This window comes from Hypanus sabinus, chromosome 5 (genome assembly GCF_030144855.1).
Source record: "Hypanus sabinus isolate sHypSab1 chromosome 5, sHypSab1.hap1, whole genome shotgun sequence".
In the NCBI taxonomy this organism is placed as follows: Eukaryota; Metazoa; Chordata; class Chondrichthyes; order Myliobatiformes; family Dasyatidae; genus Hypanus; species Hypanus sabinus.
This window is the reverse complement of record NC_082710.1, coordinates 173,535,484-173,552,970: the sequence shown is the minus strand read 5'-3', so window position 1 is coordinate 173,552,970 and position 17,487 is coordinate 173,535,484. Positions and strand designations below refer to the sequence as shown.

Here is a 17,487-nt window from a genome sequence, read left to right as displayed (position 1 = left end):
TAATTCTATTATTGTTATTTTATTATGGATTTATTGAGTATGTCCACAAGCAAATTATTCTCAGGGTTGTATATGGTGACATATGCACTTTGTTAATAAATTTACTTTGAACTTAAGAAATTTGAAATGGATTGATACTGTTATGTGTGCTGAACAAGCCAGATGGAAATGGGGTCCAGAGCTGCCTCCCCACCGCCGGGAACTATGCTGCTAATGAGAAAGAGATGAAGAACAGAGGTAGAGGCATCTGCTACAGATGAGAGGGAGTGGGGGGGGAGAGAGAGAGAGAGAGGGAGAGAGGGAGAGAGGGAGAGAGGGAGAGAGGGAGAGAGGGAGAGAGGGAGAGAGGGAGAGAGGGAGAGAGGGAGAGAGGGAGAGAGGGAGAGAGGGAGAGGGAGAGAGAGAGAGAGAGTTGGATGATTTAAGTATTATGCTTTCTTCACTGATGGAAAGGTAAACAATCTTTTGCTGCAAGGACACTTCTTTGCTCGTTAACATTCTTGCTGAGACAGCAGGGAGTGGACATGTTTGATGGACATGGACATGTTGAGCTGATGGATGGCTGATACCCCATCAGTGGGGATAAAAGACGGGTCTGGAAGATACCCTCAGACACACCAGCGGACACTGAGTGTTGTGCACCCACAGGAAGTTGGGGGCCTGGAGGATTGGTTCAGGAGAATTGGTCTAGAGTACGGTGGATGAAGGCAGACCGGTGGGGACATGTGTGTGTCTGCCCTTGCCTGGGTGACGAGTCCATCACTGAAGAATGGTCTAGCCTGGAACGGAAGGGTCATAATTGGTGACCCCAATGGTACAACAGAACAAGAAGACAATGGAAGGTTTACCTGCTGCAGCTGCTCATCTCTTGTTCTCTCTCTCTCTCCAACAATTGGAACACAACAACTACCTCAATACGAACTGAACTGAACTCTATATTCCCTTGACTATTCATTTACCCCTAGACTTTGATAGAGCTTGGTTTTGATTCTTATTCCTACACTTCTGTATTTATCATTGCTAACCTGTATTATATGTATATTTGCATTTTCGATACGGTATTGCTTAGTTTATTAATAAACACCTGTAGTTACAGTACCACCAGACTCCAACATATCATTCCATTTCTGCTGGTCTGTTAACCCAGTTACGGGGTATGTAACAATACAGACTGGGACAACAGCAGGGACTGTTTTCACTACTGTACAACCGCATAAAACTAATATATGAAGGTATCAAGGCAAGTTGATAGGTTGCATACTCTACTTTAAAAGGGCCAATTGGAAAACCTGGAAGTCAAATAAGGAGGAAACCATTGCTGCTGCCTTTCTTCCCTATATTTCCATAGTTTCTGGAAGTTTTGCCAAGATCCTGAAGAAATACCAGATTAATACCATCCACAAACCTGTAATATGCTCAAATCATAGCATACAATGGTCAAAAATTACCTGGGACAGAGGACAGCTTGAATTTATAGGATTCCCTATGAATGCAGAGCAGAACATAATTGGCCTGGTGAGACTCATGGTGTTAATCTGCATTAAAGAGCACAGGTGGTGTATCCGTTTCGGTTAACCAGAGAGATCAGCAGTAGCAGAACACTGCATTCACAGTATTGACTTGGCACGAAACTACTGTGCCAAGCCAGTGGCTTTTGGGTCCGCCTGGTGAAGAGAGCCATTGAAATAAAATTACAGGAAAAGTATTTTAATAAAGCTAAAGGTCTTGCTCCAAGAAAGAACTGGAAACCAATTATAAACAAGGTAGCACAGCGAAAACTTGATTGGATGAAGACTAACCAATTAGGAATAACGGATGATGGGGGTATAAAAACCACCAAACTAGATATGCTCAGTCATAATTCCTGACGAAGATGGCAGCCTTTGTCATCGAAACATCAGCCAAAATTAATACTGTACCTGTACTTGACTGGAAGTCTAAGTGTTTATTCGTCACGTATGCCAGGAAAGCACTAGATCCATTTCCATACATTGTTTAGTAGACAGTATTAGCTACAAATAGACCAAAATACTGTACGTGGTTCTTCTGTGTAATCAGTTGAAAATCCAACATAATTAAAGTGGAGCCAAAAAAAAGCAAGATGCTTTAGGAATTCAGTGGGTCAGGAAGCAACTGTGGAAGGAAATGGACAGTCAAGTCCCAAAAATCTTGGCTGTTCATTTCCATCCACAGATGCTGCCCGGCTAACTGAGTTCCTTCAGCATCCTGTTTTTTTTGCCTCAAATACCAGCATCTGCAGTCTCGTGTCTCCACAATTAAAGTGGAGTATGATTTATTGACTTACTATTAATTCATGACTCTGGTTATAGATGAATAGGTGGGACAGGGCAGATGGAGGCAAAATGGGATCGTTTGGACTTCTCTATCAATCTTCATGCAATGAGATTCAAGCAGAATAGCGCAACCTTGCTTCTTAAGCACAGGGGCAATTGTGAAGGGAGATACAAGAGACTGCAGGTGCTGGAATCTGGATCTGCCCTTGGAATTCAGCGGATCAAGCAGCATCTGTGGAAGGAAAGAAATTGTCGACGTTTCAGGTCAAATCCCTGCAACAGGACAGTCATAGGAGTTTTTGTTTAAACAAAGGTTTATTCACTAACAAAACACCATACAATAATCTGGGCTTCATAAACTATATACAGTTTCAAATTAAAACACGATTGTTACTATCTACAAGTCCTGAGGGGGTCAGCTTTATTTGGAAATCCCCCATTATGCCTACACATACCGCGTGCTCTTTCTCCAAGCCTAGGAGAAGGGCAACACTTGACTGACGACTGCTTTTGGACTGGTGAATGGCCAGCACGACCAAATCAACCAGGAGATGGCTCAAGTGGCCCTCTCCCCTTTGTACTGGATGAATGTAGGTCACGAGTGTGGAGTTGCAGTGTAACCAAAAGTTGAGGAGCAGCCAGTTCACATACTCAGAGAATGCAATGTCTCAGATTCCATGTACACTTACTCATCCCGGCCATGGAAAGGGTAGATGGCTGAGAAGTCAGTAAACTGATTCAAAAATCTGCTGCATGGCACTGCCCTATGCAACACTTTTCATCCCAGTCCACAATGTACAGGGGAAGACCCCTGCATAAAGAGACATCCACTTGGGAACCTCTCTTATGAAGGGTTTTGACACTGTAGCCTTTTCACGAGCAAAGGTTTGACATAACTGGGCAAGGGAACCAGGCAGAGCTGAAAAATTATCTGACGAAATGACTACCTATAATGTGAAATGTATTCACTGGAGAAATTCCACAGCAATGTCCAAAAAATGGAACAGAAGGGCAATGAAAAAGTACAGAAAGACTCAGGGAAAGCACCCATATTATCAGTTCCAAGCACAGGCTCAAAGGTTAATAAGAAAACTGAAAGTGCAGCTGATAAAGAAAGTTTAATTTCACTATGCACATCTCACAGGTCAATATCCTCTCCTCCCGATGAATCAGGGTGGGCTCATGCTAATGTCCATCAGCACCTGCCAGCTTCTCCTCCTCATCCCACCTTCTAGCTTCTGTTTTCTTCCTTCCCAGTCATGATGTTGGGTCTCAGCCTAAACTATTGACTGTTTATTCCCCTTCATTGATGCCGCCTGACCTGCTGAGTTCTTTCAGGATTTTGTGTGCGTTACTCTGGATTTTCCAGCATCTGTAGGATCTCAAATACCTCCAGCTGCTCCTGACTGTTCTGAGCTGAGGGACCTACTTCCCAAAGTCAAAAACAGATATATCATGTTTCTTGCCAGATCACAACTTAGAAACAACATTCCCCAGCTCCAGGAGTTTGGACTATAACAAGGCAGCCTCAATGCTCCAGGTAAATAGAGCACTCTCTGGAGGAAGGACATACAGTCGCAATGCACCTCTTGTGCAGTCAGGATGACTTGACATGCTTCACAACGATTCATATCCTGAAGGCAGCCTATGTTGTAACATGGCAAGTTCATGTATAGTGAGCTCCCCCCAAGAGCAAAGTGAGTGGACCCAGATAATCACTTTTAGGGATGTTGGTAGATAGAGGGATAACTATGGATTCAGAAAACTGGGGGTGGGATGACTGAAGTAGGAGGAAGTTATTAACATTCACCCAGTGGAATAGCATGGGGGCCTGAACTAACTAGCCCACTATCCAAAAGATGGCACTCTACCCTCGGTCGTTAGTTTGATCTAAAAATCCTGTAAAACCTAAAACCTCCCATCACCCAGTCAGAAGAGATGCTGGAAGAGGTCCATTACTGTATACCTCCCTGGGTCCTCAGACAATAAACAGGGACTTTAAACACAAAGTACACTGCAGATGCTGTGGTCAAATCAAGACGTACAAAAAGGCAGGATGAACTCAGCAGGTCAGGCAGCGGTCCGTTGAAAGGAGCAGTCAACGTTTCGGGCCGAGACCCTTCATCAGGACTAAAGAAGGAGGTGGCAGGGGCCATATAAAGAGGGTGGGGGGAGGATGGAATGTGCCAGGTGAAAAACCAATCAGAGAAAAGATCAAGGGGTGGGGGAGGGGAAAGGCAGGAGAAAGAATCTAAGGGGAAAGCACTATGGGTAGTAGAAGAAGGCAGAATCATGTGAGAGGTGATAGGCAACTAGAAGAGGAGACAGAGTGAAGGTGGGATGGGGGAAGGGAGAGGGAGGGAATTACCGGAAGTTGGAGAATTCGATGTTCATTAACAGGGACTTTTATTTTCTACGGGATCAGAAGAAACAAGAAATTCCCATTTCTTCCCCTCCAACCCTCCCCTGAGACTCTGGTACCATGAGCTTCCTCCCACTTTTCTTGGGAACAGTAGACTTTGGAGGTCAGAATGAACAAATCAGTCACATCCCAGAAAGCAGCCTGAAAGAAAATCTAATGAACCAAAAACTCAGGGGAAGGTGAAATTATTTTTTCCTTAATTGCATGGCATCTCGTAACTAGGAAGAGGGTGGTAAGAGCTGCGGCAGTCTGGAATAAGACATTGTTTACTATCGAACTACTGTCACCATGCACCAGGGTAGATTTAGTAGCAATAGAGACAATGCAGAAGATATTAATCAGGGTAACAAATAAACCTGCTTATAGGAGATTTGACCAGGTTGAGTGGCATCTGTGGGGGAACAGAATTGTCAAAGCTGTAACTTGAAGACCTTGACAATTTCTTTCCTCCACAGATGCTGTTTGGCCCATTTTGTTCCTCCAGATTCCAGCATTGGTTGTGTCATGTCTCTGAGATCCATCACAAAGTTGCTTGGCTTCAGTTAAAGGGAGACACTGGATAGGCCGGGTTTATATCCATAGCAATGGTGAAGGTTGAAGAATGAACTTATAGAGGTTTATAATATTATTAGGGGCATAGCTAGGATAAAAAGTCTTTAGCACAGTGAAGACCATAACTAGAGGGCGTAGTATTAAGGTGAGAGGGGAGAAATTTAAAAGATCTGAGGGGTAGATATTTCCACACAGAGGGTGCTGAATATCTGTAACAAGATGTCAGAAGAGATGGTGGACAGCACATACAATTACAACAGTTAAAAGGCATTTGACAAGTAGTCAAGCATATTGTCAGGTACAGTGCAATGGAAAAACTTCAGCCACATCACAGATATGTAGGTTCAGGTAAAACACAGAATACAAGTTGTACAATATAGGAATAACTGTCCAGACCAAGTCCTTGGTGTGAAGGAACCACAATCAGACAAGTCCATGGTATTGCAAGAGGCTATTGCTGAAGTTAGGGTTTGGGTTGCGCTGTTCAGTTCAAGAACCTGACGATTGTAGCTGTTCCTGAAACTGGTGGGGTGGCACTTTAGGCTTCTGTACCTCAGCCCAACGGCAACAGGGTGGCCCTCTAAATGGGACATCTTTGATGAATAATGCCACCTTCCTGAGGCAGCAGTTCCTGTAGCTGATGGGGGGGGGGGGGAAGGGTTGGATAGGAAAGGGATGTAGGACTCAGGCAGCCTGGAAGTAGATAGGAACCCTGGCATGGATGAGATGGGCCGTTCATGCTTTGAACAACCTAATGACTAAGTTTGGCCCAATGAAACACGACATCCTTGGCTGATGAAAACACAACAGCAGCGAAGCTCCTGTTCCATGATGGAGAGATGGGGAATGGGAAGAGGGGGTTGATGGTATTAGCGGATGCTGTCGGCTAGCCTGTTGAGAGCCTGTGAGAGGGCCACCACAGTGTCGAAGACCCGCTGTCGGTCGGCCTCCAGCAGCCGACCTCCGCACCTCTGTGTGAAGCGATCAGGGTGCCAGACCACCTGCTGCTGCCTCAGGTAGCGACGGAAGGTGCCCGGCTGGCTCCGGTCCACCCCGTGGAGGATCACCCCCACCATGTCATCTACCGTCCCCCGTGGGTCGGGCCAGGGGATGTCGGAATAGGCGAGCAGGTTGCCCCCCGCCCCGCTGAACACCTCGGCGCAACCTTGCTCGTAGCGCTGCTTGCGGCTGCCTGCCAGCTCTTCTGCCTTTCGGGCGCCCCGTTCCAGATAGCGCTGATGCTCCTCCTCCAGCCGCCGCTGCAGACCCCCATCCTGCTCCATTTGGGGCCTCCGCCTCTGGCTGCCCTTTGCTTGGGCCCGCTTTGCCGCATACTCTCTCGCCAGTCGGTCGGCCCACTCGTCATACGTCTGCGGCTCAGCATCTGGCAGGGAGTAATCCTCTGTATCAGAGAGGGAAAGGCTGTTATTAAGTTTGCAGCGGACACTAACATTGATATATGATAAAATAGACCTAACCTCACAAACTACCTTGTTATGGCCTTACACTTATCACTTACCCACACTCCACTTTCTCTGTAGCTTTTAGACTTTATTCTGCTTGTTATTGTTTTACCTCATTCCAGCTCAACGCACTGTGTAATGATTTGATCAGTGTGAACTGAAGGTGGTCATTGGGATTTACAGTGGGATCTTGATCAGTTATCTAAGTGGGCTGGGAAATGGCAAGTGGGGTTTAATTTGCACAAGTGCAAGATGTTGTAATTTGGGAAGACAAATCTAGATAGGGCCTTCACAGTGAACACCAGAACCTTAGGGAGTGTTGCAGAACAGCTGCCTCCTACTAGGATCCTCTAAGTGGACACATTATTGGCTTGACGGTATGAAGCAGAGGGGATGGTAGGAGGCTGCTACTTTGGAATGGGGTCCCATGACCAGAATGGGCCCTTTGTTGTTCAGCATATATTGACAGTCTGAATGAGCACGTGCAAGGAAAGGTTAATAAGTCTGCAAGTGACATGAAGGTAGGCAGTGTTATTGACAGTGATGATGGTAATCAGGATTTAGAGTGGGATGATGATCAGCTACATAAGTGAGTGAGCAATGGCAAGTCAGGTTTACTTCAGACAAGAGCGAGGTATTGTATTTTGGGAAAACAAATGAGGGTAGGACTTCCACAGTGAATGACAGGGCCCTGGGGAGTGTTGTAGAACAGAGGGACCTAAGATTACTTTGCCTAAGAGTTTCCGTGGAAGTGGTATCACAGGCAGAAAGGGTAGTAAAAAGCATCTGGCACTCTGGTCTTCATCAGTCAGGCTGCCATATTGGTAGTTGTACAAGATGGTCCTAACACCACACTGGGAATATTGTGTTCCAGTCTGGTCATCTTGCCATAGGAAATATGGCAATAAGCTGGAAAGTGTGAAGGAAGTTGCCAGAAATGGAGGTTGAGCAGGTTACCTCTTTTTACATTGGAGCATCTGAGTTGAGAGGTGATTTATTAAAGGTGCATAATGTCAATAGGGACAATGTGCAGTTGTATTGCCACAGCTGAGAAATCAAGAACTAGAGGGTTATCGGTTTTAGATGAGAAGGGAGAGATTTAACAGGAACCTGAGGAGAAACATTTCACCCAGAGTGTTGCCAGCATTTGGAATAGGCTGGCAGAGGACATTGTTGTGGTAGGTGCTGTACGTTAACGAGATATTTAAAAAGTACTTGGATAGGAAAGACTTAGAGGGTTATGGGCCAAATGGGTCTAGCTTAGATGGGAATCAGGTGGTCTGAAAGGCCTAGACGAGGAAATCTGCAGATGCTGGAAATTCAAACACACACATTGTGTGTGTGGTCTGAAAGGCCTGTTTCTTTGCTGTTTGCTTCTATAGTTGAGAGTTAGAGAGTCTTACAGTATTGGAACAGGCCCTTTGGCCCAACCAGTCCATGTCAAGCAAGTGGCCTAACATGATAAATCCCAACATTTCCTCTTACTCTATCCATTCCTTCCTGGTTTTCAGGGAGAAGCTTTCCGTAGTCACACCCATTCCTGACTGAGATTTGGGTAGGAGAGGAATGAGAGATGTGTGTACACCTTAAGATATGTGAGCAGAATTAGGCCCTTTGAATCATGATTGATTTACTTTTCAACCCCATTCTCCCACCTTCTGCCTGTAACCCTTAACACAAATACCAGGAAGGTGGAGCTTAGTCAAGATGGTGCTCAACCTTTGCTTGAATCTTCTGAAACAGCTCTATTTCCATATTTAATATCTCTATTTTTCTCTTTCAGGGTTCTTTTGAAGACCCTGACCTGGAGTTACATACTGACTTCAGTACTTTACTTTGTCACCAAACAATTGATATTAGAGCGTACAATCATCACAGCGATATTTGATTCTGTGCTTCGCGCTCCCTGAAGCACAAATCGAAGTAAATATAATAAAAAATTTAAATTATAAATCATAATTAGAAAATAGAAAAGGGAAAGTACGGTAGTGCAAGTCAGGCCCGGATATTTGGAAGGTACGGCCCAGATCCGGGTCAGGATCCATGCAGCAGTCTTATCACAGTTGGAAAGAAGATGTTCCCAAATCTGGCCGTACGAATCTTCAAGCTCCCTAACCTTCTCTCGGAGGGAAGAGGGACAAAAAGTGCGTTGGCTGGGTGGGAATGGGATCCACTCTCAGGGTTTCATGAATGACCATTAACTGACATGCCAAGGGTGCAGCCCAAGAATTTGGCTCGCCTTTGGAGGCCTAGGATCTCGGGGCTCTGGAGATGGGTGGATCGAAGGTCGGTGTCCTAACAGACCAGTGTGTCATGGAAGCTGGAAGATCTTTGGCTGTGTGCCCAGAGGCCTGAGATCTTCGGGCACAGGGCTCAGAAAAAAGCGACGCAACAGACTTTTGACATCCTAAACCAGCGAGTTGCTTGTTAAGTCTCCCCTCTCGCTGTGAAATGGAGATACCTCTTTCTCCCTTATTAGGGAGAGAGGGCGCCTGTGGTATGTCATATACCGGGTGAATGCGTAGTCTTTGGAGTACTGTAAGTCTGTGTCTTTGCTGCTGCTTTTGCTGCACGCTTGAGTACTCGGTGGCGGGTGCCGATGCTTCTTTTTTGCCGGTGTGGGGAGGGGAAATCGTTCCTTGCTGCCGCTTATGCACAGCAAGGAGGGGAGCTGGGGGGGGGGGGGTGGTCTTTGAGATTCATTCTGTGGGGGCATCTCTGTTTTCGTGGATGGTTGCAAAGAAAAAGCATTTCAGGATGTATATAGTATACATTTCTCTGACATTAAATGTACCTTCGAAACCTTTGAATCAAGACGCTAACAATGTAATTACACTCAATGACTTGGCCTCCACAGCCCTCAGTGGTAATAGATTCCACAGAGTCACCACCCTCTGGTTGAAGGGCCGTCCCCTTACACTGATGCTGTGCTCTCAGATTCCAGACTCTCCTACTGAGGAAAGATTAGTAGTATAATGAAGACATCCTCTTAATGTCCACTCTACCCAGGATTTCAGTACTCACTAGGTTTTAAAGATATCGCTCACGTCGTCCTGAACTCTATTGAGTATGGGCCTAGAGGCATCAAACCTTTGATGGGTGGAAATTTCACAAATGAATCTCATTCAGGCTAACACACTCATTGCAAGTCCATCTCCACTGCATTTCCCACTGAGGATGCCTGCCCTCTGCAGGCTGTTTCTAGGGAAACAGAAGAAGGCCAATGGCATTCTTGCCTTCGTTGGTCAGGACACTGAGCACAGGAATTGGGAAGTTGTGTTGAAAAATCTTGGTAAGGCTACACTTGGAGGAAGAATTCACAGGAAGAATGTGGAGGCTCTGGAGAGAGTGCAGAAGAGATGTGCAAGACTACTTCATGGATTCACAAACATAAGAATACCTGCAGATGCTGAAAATCCAATGCAACACACACAAAATGCTGGAGAAAACCAGGTCATGCAGTAAGCAGCATCTAGGAAAACAGCAAACCCTGTCCAGATGAAGGGTCTCAGCCCTTAACCTCAACTGTTTGCTCTTTTCCACAGACCTGCTGAGTTCCTACAGCATTTTGTGTGTCTGTTACTTCATGGATTAGCGAGTATTATCTTATAATGAGAGGTTGGACAAACTTGTAGTGTTTTCTCTGGAGAATCAGAGGCTGACAAGAGACCTGACAAGAAGTTTATAAAATTATTAAAGACATTGATAGGTTGGAGATAGGATTTTGCCCAGGGTTGGTAATATTAGAGAATACTGTTTAACAGTAAGAGAGGGAAAGCTTAAAGGAGATGTGTAGGGCAATTTATTTTTAAAAAACAGAGAGTGGTTGTTTCCTGGAAGGCACTGCCAGGGATGACGTGGAATTAGGCATGATACTGGCATTTAAGAGACATTTAGACAGGCATGTGAACAGGGAGGATGAGAAGCAAATTTATCACGTATGTTAATCAAAATGGCTTCTTTGGTTTGTTAAGAGTAGGAATGCTTCTTTGTCTGATAAGTGTTTCTCTCGCAGTTGTTTAGCTTTAGACTTGCTGATATGGGGATTGTATTCATTTGTTAACCATTGGGGAATGTTATTTTGTCTTGTAAGGCTGGGAGCTTGGGGGTTTTTGCGGTTTTTTCAGGGGAGTCGGGAAGAAGACGCTGAGGAAGGTGGACGTGCGCTGCACTGCTCCATCAACCACCGGGGTGGTCCCAGGTGCAAGGACGTGGAGGTCGGAGGAAAGTGACGAGGGGTCGAATGGTTCGATGTGCACTAGACTGACTGAACTTTGATAAGTTGGCGCCTTTTACTTTTTCTTTTCTTTCATATATACTGCATTGCATAGTATTCTTTTAGTTTTAGTAAAATCTTTAAAGTGTATTCCATAACGGTATCTGGTGCGAGTTTGATATTGTGTGCGCGCGCACGGCATAAACTTGATTCTCACAGGTTGGTGAGTGGCTGGATCTCCTTTTCCCCTAGACATATACCAGATTGTTGGGTAAGTGTTACAGCTTTAATTTAATTTGTCATCATAGGCGGCTGTTACGCCTGCAGCCCCCTCCTTTGTGAGAATCGCAAGATCACTATTGAGTTGGGTCAGGAGACCCAGGAAATGAGAGAGAGACGTGCGGAATGTCTCGTCCCCCGGCAATATAAAGCTACGGGACACGGCCATTGTCTCTGTGGATTGAAATACTGTGCTACGTGGAAGCCCTCAGGCAAAGTGGGCTGGTTGAGGGAGGGATTGCATCACCCCCAACCTGATTGACATCTGCGACCCTGCGAGTCAGGATAAACGAGGGTCTGTGGGAACAGCCCCTCAGATGCACCAGAAGAAACGCTAGCGATCCCGTAATAGCGGAAGCCATTGGAAGGAGGCCACGTGCGTTCAGTTCCGTTTGCCTGGAACTGGTGGCTTGTTCCACGGAAAACGGCTTTTAGCTAACAACGGGGAAACTAACTCCCACGACTCAAAGGATTGGCATCATAAAAGACCTTGGCAAGTTTAACCCGTCTCTCTCTTAAACCCAAAACGCTGCAGCTTGAACGAACTAACAGTGACTTTTATATTTCCATCGGACAATACATTATCCCCTAGACAATGATAGAGCTATTTCTTATTGATTATTATTATACCCGCGCTTTTAGATTTAGTATTGACGACGTATATTATCTACATGTTTGCATTAATCTTACTTTTGTACCCCTTTTTCAATAAATATTTTAAAAATAGTACCATCAGACTTCAATGGACCTCTCTATCTTTGCTGGTAAGTGACCCAGTTATGGGGTTACGTAACACGGCACAGATATCATAGGCCAAAGTGCCTGTTTCTGTGCTGCACCACACAAGTTGGTGAAAAAATGCTGACACTCACTGGTGTTCCTGTGTAGGTTGACTGTAAGGGAATGTAACCGACTGCTTGAAGGACACATGGAAACTCAGTGCAGCCAACACAAAGGCTCTGTAGGGGAAGAACTACAGTCACTAAGGGGTGTGGTCCTTTACAGCAGCCTCCCAAATGATTCATGGTTCATTGCACAAACAGGAGATAGGAGTGGCATTGATTGACTCTAAAAGAATGATAGCAATAAATGCAAGGGACAGTATGACCCAATTTTAATCCCTGAAAGCATTATGAAGAGTGAGAAACAAACAGCTGGAGGAACTCAACAGGTTGAGCAGCATTTCTGGAGGACAAGAAATAATCAACATTTTTAGGACTGATGAATTTCAATGCTCATTGTAAGTTGCTTCAGGTAAGTAGGTAGGTAGCAGAACCTGTGATGGGAATGTGTCCAGAAAAGTTTGCAAGGAATGGTTTGAGGAAAACTCTATTTACCATATCTGGGCCTCACAATTTTCTGAAGCTCCTTATCAGGGCTGAATAAAAATAGATAAACTATGAATAAAGTATATTATTGAAACCAAAAACTTTGTCTGCGCCCCACCCATTCCGGTGGCCATAAGGTATCAGAAAGCTCCAGTTTAGAATTAAAGTCAGTAAACAATTTGCAATCAGGGAACACTGTGTTTGGTTCTGGTTGCCTTATTATGCAAGGGATGTGGAAACTTTATAGAGGGTGCAGAGGATATTCACCAGGATGCTGCCTGGATTAGAGAGCATGTCTCATGAAGAGCAGAATTATGCCATTTGGGCCATTAAGTCTGCTCCTGGGATCAGGGACAGGTAACGACTGTCAGTCCAGTCTTCGACCACTGGGTCAGATCGATAATTGCTTTAAGTGTAATTCTGCATTTAAATGTGTCTCATTACAACAATGACACACAATGTCAGCTGGCATGGTGTGTGCTGAAACCTTGTCACCCTTCATGCAATTAGAGAATAAAGAGGAAGAATTAGCCATTGAGTAATACATCGTGAAAACAGGCCCTTCAGCTTAACTCTCCATGCCGGGTTGCCTAGTGAGTCATCTGCCCTTTGTACCTGACCCTTGTTCAAAAAACATCATGGGGGGGGGGGGGGTTCATCTTTTACATCAGAGCTACTTTCCTGCACTATCCACATATCACTTCATGCCTTGAAATCCATTGTCTTCCATGTTGACTGAATACAAAGAATGAGCTGCCACAACTCTTCAAGTGCTAGACTGTATCCTGAATGACAAGATGGCTTGAGACAACAGTTAGGACAGCAGTTGGCGGGCAAGACCTCCAATTCTACCCACCACCATCTGAGATGAAAATGAGGAAGGAATGCAAGACAGAGTCATGGAGACAAACACAAGAGAGCACAAGTTATGAGCTATGATTCCCTGCCACCAGCAATATAAGGCAGGCTTGATGGACTAGCTTGCTTAATACCAGTCACATTCAACTGCTGGTAAATAACAAGGTGGGGAACTTTCTGGTGATGGGTAAGCCCCCTTGATACTCTGGAAATGACTGCCTTGAACTTTCCTTTTGTGTATTGACATAATTTCTCATCAGATTCTGCAGGTCCCTGAATTTTGAGGATACATTTTAAAAAGTTTGTGGAATTACCACCCTGTCTAGGGGTTATGTTTGGACTTTCTGAAGGAAGTGTGAGTGTGCAATGGAACCGAATCATGCTCTACGGTAAATTTCAAGGTTCTGTCATGTCCGCACTTCTAACAGAAAAGCAGCTGGTACAGCTCCAATCCCTGATGCTGACATTGTGGAGTTTGCACTTCCTCCTTGTAACTGTGTGGGTTTCCACTGGGATCTCTGGTTTTCTCCCACATCCCAAGAATGTGTGAATTGCTCACTGTAAAATTGTCCCTTTAGAAACATAGAGAACCTACAGCACAATACAGGCCCTTTGGACCACAAAGCTGTGCCGCAAATGTCCTTCCTTTAGATATTACCTATGGTAATACCCTCCATTCTTCTAAGCTCCATGTACCTGTCCAGGAGTCTCTTAAAAGACCCTATCATATCCACCTCTACCACCGAATACATAACCAGCAGATAGGGACACAGATTGTTCACAAAAAGTTCAAGGGTGAAAGGTGGAACTGAATATAACAAGGAGTGTGTGAGCTGAGCAACTGTATCCAGAGATACCGGCCACGTGACAGATGCACTGCCACCTGGCTGGTCGGAGGACACACCACATGCCAATCAACATTTGATCCCTCCCAACTAATCAATGCACACCTAAATTATTGGTCACCTTAATTGGATTATCTCGCCCAGCCCCATGCTATAAAAGGTGAAACTTGTCCCTAGCTTGGTCTCTCTTACAGACCACCTCATTGAAGGTAAGTGCATTGATTTATGTTTGGGAAGGTCTATCGTTTGTCCTGGTAAGGGAGCCACAGCTATCCAAGGTCAAGGGGGATAGCTGTTGTAGTGCTTTTCCCTTGTTCTTTGTATGTGTAACCGTACCCTGTCCCCACACCGCTTCCTGTGTATTGTAGTTGCTTGTGTTGACACGAGTTCCCCTTTAATAATAAATTCCTTATTGGTGTGTGTCCAAGCCTCTACTGTTGAGACTCAAAGAACCAGTTATTTCCATCACAACAGCAACACAGACAGATAGTTAAACACAGGAAGAAGAAAAGGTTACAGTGATAGGGTGGGAAGAGGTTTCCATGAAATAAAATCACCAGCATATACTGGGTGAGCCTAATTGTCTGATACTGTGCTATAAATACTGTACATTTGTACAGCTTTAAGGTGTGTTAGCTGCCTGGAACAGGCTGCCAAGGGTGACAATGGAAGCAGATACAATAAAATCATTAAAAGGCCTGGATAGAGTGGATATGGAGAACAGGTTTCCAGTAGTGCGGAACTGAAGACCAGAGAGCACAGCCTCAGAATAGAAGGATATCCTTTTGAAAGAAAGTTGAGAAGGAATTTCTTTACCTTTAAGGTGGTGAATTGGTGGAATTCATTGCCACAGATGGGTGTGAAGGCCAAGTTACTGGATATAATTAAAGTAGAGGTTGCTAGGTTTTTGATTGAGAACATAAGAAATAGGAGCAGGTGTAGGCCATCTGGCCAACTGAGCCTGCCCCATCATTCAGTAAGGGTGTCAAAGGTTATGGAGAGAAGGCACAGAATGGGGTTAAGAGGAAAAAATAAATAAGCCATGATGGAATGGCTGAGCAAACTTGATGGGCCAAATAGCCTAATTCTTTTCTTATGTCTTAAGGCATTCAAGAGGCTCTTGGATAGGCATGTGAATTTGCAGGGAATGGAGGAATATGGACCATATGCAGATAGAAGGGATCAGTTTAAGTTGACATTATGGGCTGCACTGTTCTATGTTCTGTTTGGAGGGTGGTGGAAACAGATGGTACGTTCCTCCAGATCACACTCAATGGGCTCAATCTAACATACTTCATTGTTCTGTAGTCATTACCACAAATAATGTGCTCTCACCTTCGTAACGACCGCAGTTCTGGTAGAATTCATCCTCACATTCACCAAACAGCTTGCAATACCACTCCCTGTCAGCAATGTCCTTCAGTGTGTCATACGCCTCCTCTTCCCCTTGCACTAGGTTGTCACTTGCCTCAACTACTTTTGTTCCAGGGTCCTGCTGAGAGGTTTGGAAAGTAGAAGTTTAGAAAGTAGAGCTGTTGGGGTAGGGTAGGGGTGTAATAAGATTTGCTCCCTCAACAGACATTGATTATTTGCTAATTCATATTGGAAAACTACAAGCAACAGCTTTAATTTTGCAGAGCAAACTATGAGGTGTCACTGCCAGTCTTGTAGAATGAGCTCCTCCTGGTCTCATTGTATGGTCTGCTGTTATGCATTTTACACAGAAATAAATATTGGGTAAGACAAAGGAGGAGTAATTTACTTTCTTTACAGATTATTAATGTCACCATTTTCTTCAGATACATCTTTCCCCACAATCTACAGCAGGTGCTGTCTCCAGAAGGCAACATCCATCATCACAGATCCTCACTAACCAGGCCACATTATCTTCTCTCAGCCACCATTGGAAGCCTGAGGTCACACACCACAAGGTAAAAGAACAACTATGTCCCTTCAGCCATTCAGTTGTTGAACCACCTGACACAAACCTAATCACTACAGTCTGACTCTGACCACTTTGTACTTTATAATTTACACAGTACTGTGCAAAAGTCATAGGCAAATATATATAGCTAGGGTGTCTATGAACTTTACTGAAGCAATTTTATGTATCACACTGTACTGCTGCCACAAAAAAAACAATAAATTTCATGACATATGTGAGTGATTCTTATATGGGTCTCTATTGTGGACTGAGAGTGGGAACGAGACAGGGAGAAGGGGAAGAGAGAGGGGAGGTGTGGGAAGCACCAGAGAGACATTCTGTAATGATCAATGCACCAATTGTTTGGCATCAATTGACCTTGCCTGGTATCTCAGGGCTGGGTGTGACTACACTGTGTGATTTCACCCCCCCCCCCAAACTCCTGGCACTCCTTCTCTGCCACCTGTCCCACACCCCTCCCACAGTGCTCTACCCTCACCTTTCCCACCATCCTGTCCTCCCGCCAGATTTACAATACCGTGCAAAAGTTTTAGGCACCTTAGCAAGATATAGATAAACAAGACCAAAAGACAGAGGAGCAGAATTAGGTTATTTTGCCCACGGAGTCTGCTCTGCATTCAGTCATGGCTGATCCTCTCTCCTCCTCAACCCAACTACCACCAACTCTACCTGCAAGTCAACTTCTGCATAATGTTCTGCAAAAGGACTCTCAAGTCCCTTTGCTCCTGAGATTTTTGGATTTTTTTCCCGTTTAGAAAACAGTCTGCACATTTATTTCTACTACCAAAGTGCATGACCACTCATTTTCCAGCATTGTATATCATTTGCCACTCTCTTGCCCATTCTCCTAATCTGCCTAAGTCCTTCTGCAGCCTACCTGTTTCCTCAACACTAAATGCATCTCCACAAATCTTCGTATCATCTGCAAACTTGGCAACAAAGATGATTCCATCAACTAAATCACTGATATACAGCATAAAAAGCAGTCTCAACACCAACACCTGCGGAACACTACTAGCCACTCGCAGCCAACCTGACAAGTATAATTTTTTTCCCACTCGCTGCTTCCTACCAATCAGCAAATGCTCTAAACATGTTAGTAACTTTCCTGTAATACCATGGGCTCTTAACTAGGTAAGCAGCCTCATGTATGGCACCTTATCGTATGCCTTCTGAAAGTCCAAATATACAATATCCACTGCATCCATCTGACATGTAATCTCCTCAAAAAATTCCAACAGGTTCATCAGGCAAATTCTTCCCTTCAAGAAACCATGCTGACTTT

The 17,487-nt window shown here is 44.7% G+C and overlaps 1 protein-coding gene across 3 annotated transcripts in view; it reads right to left on the bottom strand.

The window, feature by feature from the left end:
- Nucleotides 1-4,512: 4,512 nt before the first annotated feature.
- The window catches only part of nfkbil1 (nuclear factor of kappa light polypeptide gene enhancer in B-cells inhibitor-like 1), a 35,899-nt gene continuing 22,924 nt past the window's right edge, over nt 4,513-17,487 (bottom strand). For 2 of the 3 annotated variants that reach the window (XM_059970923.1, XM_059970924.1), the window contains exons 4-5: nt 15,593-15,752; nt 4,513-6,670 (exon numbers count right to left, since the gene is read on the bottom strand). In XM_059970923.1, coding sequence (XP_059826906.1) covers nt 6,138-6,670; nt 15,593-15,752 — 693 coding nt within the window. In that variant the 3' untranslated portion in view covers nt 4,513-6,137. The remainder of the gene's footprint in view (nt 6,671-15,592; nt 15,753-17,487) is intronic. The other variant, XM_059970925.1, reaches the window with a different exon arrangement.